The sequence below is a fragment of the Vanellus vanellus genome, assembly GCF_965231255.1.
Source record: "Vanellus vanellus genome assembly, chromosome: 2".
NCBI lineage: Eukaryota > Metazoa > Chordata > Aves > Charadriiformes > Charadriidae > Vanellus > Vanellus vanellus.
The window spans coordinates 123,879,053-123,891,117 of NC_138906.1; the positions used below are offsets into that span (position 1 = coordinate 123,879,053).

The 12,065-nt window shown below is 41.3% G+C and overlaps 1 protein-coding gene across 1 annotated transcript in view; it reads left to right on the forward strand.

The window, feature by feature from the left end:
• Positions 1-12,065, forward strand: part of SPIDR (scaffold protein involved in DNA repair) — a 211,153-nt gene that overhangs the window by 8,492 nt on the left and 190,596 nt on the right. The window contains exons 3-5 of the mRNA XM_082479360.1: positions 648-726; positions 4,279-4,464; positions 7,180-7,337. Of these exons, the coding sequence (XP_082335486.1) occupies positions 648-726; positions 4,279-4,464; positions 7,180-7,337 (423 nt within the window). The remainder of the gene's footprint in view (positions 1-647; positions 727-4,278; positions 4,465-7,179; positions 7,338-12,065) is intronic.

Sequence of the window (12,065 nt, forward strand, 5' to 3'; positions counted from 1 at the left end):
ATGTTTGCAATAATGAATTCACTGTAGAAAATTGTGCTTTACGATGACCCTGCAGATGTGGATTTTGGTGCAGATGCTCTTTTGGATGATATATCCAATTATGCTTAATTTTTTTGTGTGTGTTGGTCTTGAACTGAGATGTTCAGCCAGCTCTGAGTGACAAGTGCTGTGTGCTGAAAATCACCTTCATCCCAGTTTATTTTCTGTTTCTTCTGCTACTGAGCAGTCAGTGTCACGTAGCTTGTGGGATTTAATAAAATCAGAGTCAGGGCCACTGAATACTTCTTTCTGTAACCTTTGAATAGGGCACATGCTTTATCAGGCATGCTCTTCCTGCCCACTTTTGACATTTTACTGCAGAAAATGCTGGCTGTTTTTCTTCACAAGGTCAGATGTGATTCCTGTCATAGTCACAGTAAGAGTCTGTTTTCCAAAACAATGAAAATTCAGTTTTTGTGTTACTGTTCTCATGCTTTATTCCCTCACTCTTTATATTGCAGCCTAGTAGAAGATAGAAAAACTAACTTGAAATTGTGCCACTAACTTGTGGCTGGGTGAACAATAACAGTTTTGAGTATATTACTACATGTTAAAATTGTCTTTAATGCATTGGTGATTAAATATCTCTCTGTCTCTTTTTAATATAGCCTTTGAGACCTACTGATAAGAAATCCAGGATTAAGAAGCATCTTGGACCACTGTTAACATCTGCTGAAGGTGCAGCAGGTATGTTGTAACTATTTCATGTTAGCATTGTCAGAAGATATCATGGTCTCTAAATTGAAGAGACACGGATTTGACAAATGGACCACTTGGTGGATAAAGAACTGGCTGGCTGGTCGCACTCAAAGAGTTGCGGTCAATGGCTCGATGTCCAAGTGGAGAACAGTGACGAGTGGTGTTCCTCAGGGGTCGGTACTGGGGTCTGTACTGTTCAACATCTTTGTCGGTGACATGGACAGTGGGGTCAAGTGCACCCTCAGCAAGTTTGTCGATGATACCAAGCTCTTTGGTGAGGTAGACATGCTGGAGGGGAGGGATGCCATCCAGAGGGACCTGGACAGGCTGCAGAGGTGGGCCCAAGCCAACCTCATGCAGTTCAACAAGGCCAAGTGCAAGGTCCTACATCTGGGTCGGGGCAATTCCAAGCACAAATACAGGCTCGGCGGGGAATGGCTGGAGAGCAGCCCTGAGGAGAAGGACCTGGGTGTGTTAATTGACAAGAAGCTCAAGGTGAGCCAGCAATGTGCGATCGCAGCCCAGAAGGCCAACCGTATCCTGGGCTGCATCAAAAGAAGTGTGGCCAGCAGGTCAAAGGAGGTGATTCTGCCCCTCTAATCCACTTTTGTGAGACCCCACCTGGAATACTGCATCCAGCTCTGGAGTCTCCAACATAAGAAGGACATGGACCTGCTGGAGTGTGCCCAGAGGAGAGCCATAAGGATGATCCGAGGGCTGGAGCACCTCTCCTATGAGGAGAGACTGAGAGAGCTGGGGCTGTTCAGCCTGGAGAAGAGAAGGCTCTGGGGAGATCTTATTGTGGCCTTCCAGTACCTACAGGGGGCCTACAGGAGAGCTGGGGAAGGACTTTTTACTAGGGCATGTAGCGATAGGATGAAGGGGAATGGCTTTAAACTGGAAGAGGGCAGGTTTAGGTTAAACCTTAGGAAGAAATATTTCACTTTGAGGGTGGTAAGGCACTGGCACAGGTTGCCCAGAGAGGTTGTTGAGGCCCCATCCCTGGAGGTGTTTAAGGCCAGACTGGATGTGGCCTTGGGCAACTTGGTCTGGTGGGAGGTGTCCCTGCCTATGGCAGGGGGGTTGGAACTCGATCTTCAAGGTCCCTTCCAACCCAAACCATTCTATGATTCTAAGATTGTCACTTTCACAGAATCACAGAATTATCAGAGTTGGAAGGGACCTCTAGAGATCATCTAGTCCAACTCCCCTGCTAAAGCAGGATTGCCTAGAGCACATTACTCAGGACTGCATCCAGGCGGGTCTTGACAATCTCCAGGGAAGGGGACTCCAAAATACTCCAAAATACTTTGTTTTGCCAAAGTACTGGTTGCTTTTTTTTCTTCTGTTTTTGTAATCAGAAACTAATTTTGATGAGAGACACAGTTGTGATGCTATTGTGATTGGGCTCCTTTATTCACCTAGAGTGCCAGAAATATATTCTGCAAAGCTGCAGGCACTTCAGCTATTGCCCTTGAAGAGATGAAAGAAGCATCACTAATGCTGTTTATAGTGTGTGTTCTAGCTGGGGCAGGATATTTAAATTCTTCACATTTTTAAGAGGAGGGAATGAAAAACAATGCTTAGCTGTCTAGATAGAAGGTGAAATGTCTGTCTCTAGCAAAAGAGAGAACTAAGTGGGCATGAGAGAAAACATATTTTCTAAGTATAAGCAATAGATAGAAAAACAGAATTTTGTCAACCTTCTGCTTTTACAGTCTTCTATATGTACTGGAGTTTGTTTAATATTGTGATAAAAAAAGAACTCTAGGCATAATAGAGTGGAGAAGGACTTATTGACTCCCTCCAGTTCTTTCCTTTTGGAGTCCAGAGGAAAGGAAGGAAAAAGGGGGCAGTGACTTCTTCAGTCTTTGTATTTCTTCTTCCTCCAGCAGCTGTGCTGCCTCTGTTGGACTAAAGTGAGTGACCTACTGGGTACCTTATGTCTACCTTTTGGTGTTCAAAATCATGCTTTTCCAGGTTACTGGAAAGAACCTCTGTGTGTTGCAGGAGGACATATGGTTGTGTTTCTCTCTTACTCTCCCAGTAATTGTTAACTTCCCATTTACCTAAAAAATTTAGTAGTTGTAGGAAGTGGAAAACTCTGCCTTCCTACGATTGCTAATTCGCCATGTTCCAGTGCTAAGCATTAATCCTTTTCTCCTTGCTTTTGTTATTAAAAATGATGGAGAATGGTACTTTGAATTTAAATGTCTTACTTCAAAAACACAACAGCTATTCTTCATTACTCCTGAAAAGTTTAAAATTTCTTTCTCTTGGGACAAAACTGGAAAGTCCTCTCTACTGATAGCATACTTCTATTCATTTGTTATTCATTGTATAAAGTTAGAGAAATCACAAACTTGGAATTTGAAGGACAGATCCTGGACAGGCTGGATTGATGGGCTGAGACCAATGGTATGAGGTTCAACGAGGCAAAGTGCCGGGTCCTGCACTTGGGTCACAACAACCCCATGAAGCGTTACAGGCTTGGGGAAGAGTGGCTGGTGCTTGGTGGAAAAGGACCTGGGGGTGTTGGTTGACAGCCATCTGAATATGAGCCAGCAGTGTGCCCAGGTGGCCAAGAAGGCCAACAGCATCCCGGCCTGTATTGGGAATAGCATGGTGAGCAAGACTACAGAAGTGATCGTTCCACTGTACTCAGCACTGGTGAGGCCCCACCTCGAGTACTGTGTTCAGTTTTGCGCCCCTCACTACGGAAAAGACATTGAGGTGCTGGAATGTGTCCAGAGGAGGGCAAAAAAGCTGGTGAAGGGTCTGGAGCACAAGTCTTATGAGGAGTGGCTGAGGGAACTGGGGTTCTCCAGCCTGGAGAAAAGGAGGCTGGGGGGAGACCTTGTCACTCTCTACAGCTACCTGAAAGGAGGTAGTAGAGAGGTGAGGGTCAGTCTCTTCTCCCAAGTAACAAGTTATAGAACAAGAGGAAAAGGCCTCCAGTTGTGCCAGTGTAGGTTTAGGATGCATATTAGGAAAAATTTCTTCACCCAAAGGGTTATCAAACATTGGAAGAGGCTACACTGGGAAGTGATTGAATCACCATCCCTAGAGGTATTTAAAAGATGGGTAGATGTGGTGCTTAGGGACATGGTTTAGTGGTGGTTTTGGCAGTGTTAGGTTAATGGTTGGACTTGATGGTCCCTTCCAACCTAGGTGATTCTATGATTCTTTATTTAAACTACTTGCTATTTTGAAAGGGCACATGCAGGAGCATTAGGACTGTGTGTAGAGAACTATGTCAGACAGTCATTACTTGTCCTCACTCTGCTGAAGGGCTGATTGATAGCCTCATTGAATAAAATGAAGTGTTAGCACTTATTGTGGAGAACCAAAATGAAAATAATGCATGTATGTGTAAGAAATATTTGTGAGTTAATGCTCCAGCATTGATCTCTGGTATCTGGTGACAGAGCTGATAATTTTTTTCCAGTTCAAAAATAATATAGTTTAATTTAAGAATTTTAAATTTAACACTATCACATTTGTGTAACAATCTAACACTTTATAATTCTTTTTTCATAGGATCTGCTGCTGCTGAAAGCCCTAAGGAAGCTGAGGACATAATATGGACCTCTAGTGGCAGTGATTTTTCAGATCATGAAAATAAAACATTGATTCCAAGGTTACACAGCAAAAAAAGTCATGCTTCTAAAACAGAAGAATCACCTAGCAGAGATGATTTATTGTTAGAGGACAGCAGTAGTCAAGGTAAGTTCAAAGGCAAGCAGATTTGTCAAGAAACCTGTCAACTTCAAGTGCTGTAATGAAAATTCTTTGAGGTCATATTGACAAAATGACATGATCTAATTCTATTTCGGTTACGTCGGTGTTTTTTTATCAATTTAATCTGAGTATGGAATAAACTTTTAGTATAAATTCTGTATGAAAATTTTAAACGTTGGAGTAAAGTAGCATAGTTGGGTAGGTTATATGTTGGGTAAAGTATGTCAGTTCATTTCAATATATTATAGTTTATTTGTACTATCTCCTTCTCTGTGCTGTAATACTGTACTATCTCCTTCTCTGTGCTGGTTGTGAGCAGCTTTCTCTGCCGGCCGTGTTCTACTGTTGATACTGCTGTCTGCATCTACTGACTAGAAGTGGCAGACTTTGCAGCTGCAGATAGCATCGTGTTCTGTGGCATGAGTTTTCATTTCGGTACACAGTATTCCTTGTTCCCCCTGTTAGCTGTATTGTGCAGACAACCATGAGTTTTGTTCTTAGGACTCGCTTTCTAATTCATGGAGCCACGGCATGACAGAGGGGGGAGAAATTGATTAAAAAGTGCAGCTGAAGGCAGAAAAATCTTTACTTGTGTGCTTCATTACGTAAACCTTAATTAGGATAATGTTTAATTTGCATTAGAACTTTTTAGGTGGTATTTTCAATGTGACTACTTCCAGGAAAAATAAATCAAATTGGCTTTGTAATACTTCAACTAGATCTGAAGTATTAAAACTAGACTTCACATCCTGGATATCTGGCAAAGCGTTCAAACACAACTGAGTTGATTCTCTCGTGCATGTTTCTGTCACTGATTTAACACTGTCATTGATATATCTGATGGTCATCTTTTGTAATTCCTAGTAATTTTCTTTTCTTACTTTTGAAATGGAAGGACTGTCTTACTTTCTAGACTGCAATATAATACTCACCAGGAATCTTTCTAACCTGCCATTAAATCATTCTGTTGCACTTGTCTCCTGCAAGTATATCCTGCAGGTTTTGATCTCTAATTCTGTCTTTTTTAAGAAACAATACACAGATTTATTTTTACTCTTGTAAGATAGCAAAATTTGGTTTCTCTGTGTAAATGAAGAAACCCTGATGCATTATGTATCTGCTTGAAGGTACTGAGGAAATGCAACCATTTCCTGTTTTTCTTCTAAACCCAAAAATATATTGAAAACAGTTATTGAAAGCAGTGGCGAATAAAAGAACTGTCATTTCCATGTTTTTTCAAGTAACCATCATATTATACACTAGCTACAGTATTGTACACATGTATATGCGTGCATATATAGGTACAGTTGTAAGTATGGGGATAATAGCCAAGAAAGTATTTTTAAGTGACTTGTCCTTTCATGTGAAATTCACCTTCAGAGGCAGTGTCAGTACTTGATCATGACAAGATAAAACTGATTCTTGTATTTTATTAAGGAATTTATACTGCTGTCACAAATTGCATGCAGCTTGCCATGTAGCTTCAAGAGCTACCTGGTCACCAGTGTCTGTTTAAAATTTCTGATGAAGCTTTCTCATAGTTACAAACAGAAATGCATTCATGTGCATGGAAAAAACAGGCAACACCAGAGCTGTGTGTTTATATACCTTCAGAGCTTGGAAGTTCCGTGAAGAAACCAGTGATTTAGACTATAGTCGCACCGCCAAGTCCAGAAGGTACTGCCACAGTTCCATGGATCTGTACAGATGCCTGGAGCGTTCTGCAGGTGCCTCCTTTCTCTGCTGCCTCTCTCCTGTACATGACTCTTCTGGTGTTAGAAATGTGACATTTACAAAAGCAAAAAAGCAAGCCCAAAAAAGCTCTCATCCCTTTTCCAAACATGCTAATTTATGCAAAATACAATCAGATTCTTCCTCTCAGTACCTTCTGGCACTTGGACCTGAAGGGTGGTGGGGCTGCTAGAGCAGCTCAGGCTTCCACTGCCTTCAGGAGATCCTCAAAGGTATGAGTGGACTTCTGGAGTTGCATTAAACACCACCTGGTCATGAGGATGGTGGAAGGAGTGTTCTGAATCTGTCTTTGTTTATTGCCATTTTGTTGTGGGTTCTTTTGAAAAAACTCTTGTCTCTTCTTGTGCCTGTTTCTATTAATTTATCCTAAACAACTCTGATGTACTTAGAGGTTTGATTTGCAGACCTGTATTTAGGCTTGGTGTTTTAGGAGGTGACTCTTTCAACAAGCTTTTTCATTTCTCTGTGGGGATTACCACTTAAAGCAGATATTAACTTACACCAAATTTTCAGCTTTTCCAGGTCACTGAGGTATTTGCTTAGAACAGTTCTGAACAAGTGCACTTGGAAAATCCAGTGCAATTGGGGGGGAAAAAAACCCTCTAACAAAACCCTAGAAAAACTAGTAATAACTAAATTGAAAAAAAGACATACCTAAGCAGTTAAATATACTGCCTCCTTATGGACAGTACTTTGAAATCTTTTTTAAATGTAATTTTTATATCTTTCTTCACAGAAGCTTCTATTGTCTGCTGGTGGGATTTAGCTTTTATGAGAGACAGGATCGCAAAATAGGCAAATGTAAAGAGCAGTTGAACATATGTAAAAAATAACTTCGCACTTTTCCCAAGTGAGGGATAATTGTAGTATTACTCTATTTGACTTCATACTTATGACTAATATATGGTGATTAAGAAAAATTCTTTTTACAATTTTTTTTTATTTTAGATGAGTCAGAGTTCATTGATTGGGAGAAGGATAGTGATTCTACTGATAGGTGTAATGGATCAGAAAAAGATGACAGCTCACTGGAGATATCGGACTCGGACTCTTGCACAAATCTTAATTCTCTGCCTGTCAAAGAGAAGAATGATGACCTTTGTAAAGTAAGAAACTGTTTCAAGTTTGAAAAAAGCTTCTACTATAATTATGGAGTGTATTCTTATTTGATTGCGTTTAATTTGGAGGAATGTGAGGTTTTTGCTTACCTCATCTCTCCAGAAGGAGTTCTCTACACAAGAATTTCAAGGCATTTTCCCTGACTGCCAAACCTCAAAACCAAGCATCGCCCCACATGCAGAGCTTGGTAGTGTGGTCACTGAATCACAGGGATGACTGGGGCAGGAAGATACCCCTGGAGATCATCTAGTCAAATGCCTCTGTGCAAAGCAGGGTCAGATGGAGCCGGTTGCTCAGGGATATGTCCAGTGGGGTTTTGAGTATATCCAAGGATGGAGACTCCACAACCTCTCTGGGCAACCTGTGCCAATGTTCGGTCACCTTCACAGTATGGAAGTTTGTTCTTACATTTAAATGGAATTTCTTGTATTTCAATGTGTGTGCAAAAAGGTGATCAAGTGGGTAGGTTTCTCACCAGAGATATGATGATCTGGATTCTCTACAGCCCCTGGCTGCCTGATGCAAGTTGATGTCCAAATTCCCTGTAATGTGGTGGGTGAGACAATGATCTGTTTCTTTTTAGTACTTGGAGAGCTTGACTACATAAAATCCAGGTATTGTGACTAGAGCGTGTTCTGAGAGCGATGATGAGATAAGGGACTAATTACAGGACTCCCTATACTGCTGAGAAGTGATGAGGACTGAAGGGCTCAGAAAAGACAGCAGTAAATACTGAATCATACCAGCTAAGTTTTGGTGGGGGTTTTGTGTTTGGTGGTTGTTGTGTTGTTGTTGTTTTTGTTTTTTTTTTTTTTTTTTTAAAAAAAAAAAAACAACCTGTAGAAAATACAATATTATTGATAAAGAAGGCATGCTGTATCAAGTATCGAATAGGTGGCAGAAATTCTGATCTCTTAGTGTCTTACAGCAGAATGACTTGTATTAAAAGTCTCTAGATTTGATGCGATCCCAGACAAAGTTAACATTTAACCGCCCGTGCTCCGGGGCTGCATCCTCCCCAGCGCCTCACCCTCACCCTCCCCCAGCCCCGCAGTAGGGGAGGGAGCGGCCGACAGCCGGGGCTGCCCGCCCGGCCGGGACTGGCACAGGCGGAGAGGGCGGGGGGGTTCGCCTGGTCCGCAGCCGGCCCGGGAGCGCTCGGACCCGTCTCGGAGGAGTCGGCGGGTTCCCGGCAGAGGGCGCCGCAGGCCCGGGCTGCGTGGCACCGGCCCCGCATACAGCTCCGGCCGCCGCCTTCCGCGGGCGCGGCCCTCCGGCGGCCGCTGTGGCGGCGCGGCGGGGAGCGCCGGGCCCGGGCCCGGTCCCGGGCTCGGCCCCGGCACGCAGGCCGGAGCTGTGGTACCGCCTGCGGACCAAGGAGGGAAACGGGCCGGGCTTCGGCCGGCAGGAGAGATGGGGACGGGGAAGGCCGCTACCCAAGCGGATTAAAGTCCTACATAAATTTCAATGAGTTTTAGTATCGATTCTTTATTAAAATCACCGTGAGAGGGTATGGATGGAGTATGATAGTGAGTTCTGCTCACAGAGGAAGAACCATCTCCAGTTTCCCAGTGAAGCAAGGTTCTGCTGCTTTGCTACAGCTGGAGGGTGAAAAAAGTGGGTCTGGACACAGCACATGGGTGTCCATAGAAGTTTAGCATCTGTACCTTGGGGTTCAGCAAGGTTTAGCCAAGTATCTTTCAGATTCTTGGAGACTTGATTTAAAAGTCCTGAGCAGCAGCGTCAGAAGAGACCACATGGTCTGCATAAACGTGGGAAAACAGAACTGGGATTTATGCAAGCAGTAAAAGTTGTTCTGCTTTTGTTATACCAGCATGACTTACCCCGATGTAGGTGGAGAGTTGGATAGGTGTTATGAGACACATCCACATTAGTAAATGGTGCTCATGAGAGGGTTTTTTCGGATTCAATCTTACTATAATAAAAAGATTTTAATCCTAAACAGAATAGTTATGCTACAAAAAGATGTACCATTGGGAATCTGAGGATGCCTCTGCAGATTTCCCTTTCTCCCTTACCAGTTGGAGTGCCATGCAGTGGTAACTTTCATGGGTGGTCAGCCTCACCAGTAAACTTTCTTCTGGGAATCTGGTGTATGCAGGAGGGTAAATCCCCAGTGATCAATCACTGTGTCTGTTGCAGTCGTTGTTTTGCTTTACTTGGGATATGTTTTTTTTTCCTAGAAAAAATTGCAGGCAAGCTGTTTGAGAGGTTTCCAAGGGAGAATAGAAAAGCAGTGTTCACTATAGGAGGTCATTTGCTGTACAAGTATTCTTTAAAAAGGCTTGTTAATTTTGTGGCCTAGTTCATGGTGGGGGAAGGAAAAAAGCCAAATGTTGATATATCATCATTTTTGTGGTATTTACTAAATCTCTGGAACCTAATGGAGTGTGTGGATAATCAAAAGACCATGAAATTTATTTTACCCCACTTCAAAATGTGCCAAATACCAAGAGGTTCTGGAGGTTTAGGATTGCTGCCAAAATATCTTCATGGTAGTATTTACCCATGGTAGAGGAGTGCACTAAGTTTCTAATGGGAAATCTCAAAAGATTAATAACTTCACAGCTCCCCTCCCCCCTTATACCAACAGATCTAATTTGAAAATTACTTCTATTCAGCGATAACTAACTACGTAGAAAGACTTCATGTATTGTTTTGGTATGAAGATAAGCAAGAGTTTTATCTGTAGGGTGTAAAACTACAGTCCTGATTCAGTTTGTTCCAAGTCCCTGTGCTGTGTCTTTCTTATCAACTAGCCACCTCTGATGCGTGAAGCTGCTTGATAGTGGATAATGAGGAAGGCAAGTTGAAGCTGGTTTTGTGGAAAGCAGCTGTTAGCTAATTTTTGGTTTCGGTTCAATTCACATTTTTTGAAGAAAACATCCAAGATATGACATGGTCATGCTTTACTTTCCTTTGTATATTTTTAGTGGATGGTAGAGTTATTTTTTTAATTGTCAATTTTCCTTTGACCTATAACTGGTTGGATTTTTGCTTAAGGTGATGCAGGACAATGATCTGGCAAGGCCTGATCCCAGATGGTTTTATTCTGAGAGTTCCTTCTGCTTTCAGTTGCCTGTGGTAGATGCCTAGTTGACCTTTTTCTTGGAGACCATGGTGCTAAAATAAAGATTAACCATTAATGTTAATTTTTCAGCATACATATAATCACCTCAAAATTGATCTAAGGTATTTTTATGCATTGGTAATGACTACTTTTTGCCTGACTTGTGCAGACACCTTTCTCATTAGCTGAAGTTCCATGTTTTATAAGAATTGTTCATCTCTGAATTATTTTCAATTTCTAAATATTTTAAAGCTAGGGATTCAATGAAATCTAGTGTTCTTGTATGTGAATTCATGTCTCCTGCCTCCTCATAAACGGAGAAATTTCTCTGGCCCTGTGCATGAAGTGGCATCAACTTCCATACTCTGATCCTGCCTTAAAACACTTTCTGTAACTTAATCCCTCAAAGTAGGCTAGGTTTTTTTATGGATTATGTAATTTTGGTATTTTACAGAGTATGGTCTTTTCTTGTTGTCCCATGTGTTAAATCTACTTACCAATTTCTGATGTGTAGCCAGATTTGCTTGCTTTATATGCAAGGCAAGTGAGATTTATCCCAGAATGGTGTGAGGATAACTTTTGCCCTTTATATTGTTAATGTGTAGAAATTAGATAGTCATCTGTACTTGCCATGTGGCATTAATAAAGCTTAACTGGTTATAGTATAGCACTTTTTATTGCAGAACACACTAATAAGCTTGTCTGCTGATTTTAACTTCCAATTTGGCTGAAAATTCATCAAAAAGCCACACAGTTAAGAGCTTTTCCTTTAAATACATATAGAATGGTAATACCCCCAGAGTATCTTGCTGGATGATGATATACAACTGAAAAAGACAATTGCTATATTTTATACATTTAAAAATTCTGTTAAATGGATCACCACTGTGTTCTCAGCTTTCTACTGTGCTGCAGTCTGTGTGTGCTGACAGTGGGCAATCTGATGTGATGGTGTTGAGTCTTGTGCAAAAATCATTGTAACGTTGTGCCAAAGGTTAATTTTGGGATTTTCTTCTGAAGGAAGAACACATTATTTGAGAAGTCCTTCCTGCATATGGATGTATGTAGGTGTATGTCTTTTATCTGAGGCCTTCTCATCTGTCAAAAAAAGGTTTACATAGTTGCTTAGTTAGTTCATGGATTTATTGCTGTCTTAACTTTGCTTTTAAAAAAAACAAACAAACAAACAAACAAAAAAAAAAAACAAAAACAAAAATCTGTCCTTCTGTGGTATTACATGTAGGGGGATTGAACATACCGAATGCAATCCTGAAGACATCACTTAAAAAGTGATTAGGCCAAGATCTTGGTGTTATTTTTGGGCCTGCTTTTATGTCCTTGCTGTCTTGATCTACTACAATGGTAATTATAACTATCATTGCCTTGGTAATTAGAATTGATTCTAGAACTATTGTTGTGTAACAATTTAAAATAGGGTATCTCAAGGTAGGGAATCATTATTATGGCAAATGGAATTTGTGTCATCCTGTCAGACTGATGACTTAACACTGATAAAGGATGATGATATGATCACGTTATTGAAAGCAATTATCTTTATCAGCCCACTACCAAAGGAAACTTAGTAGAATATATACAAGAATACCCACAAGCTTAGTATTATTTC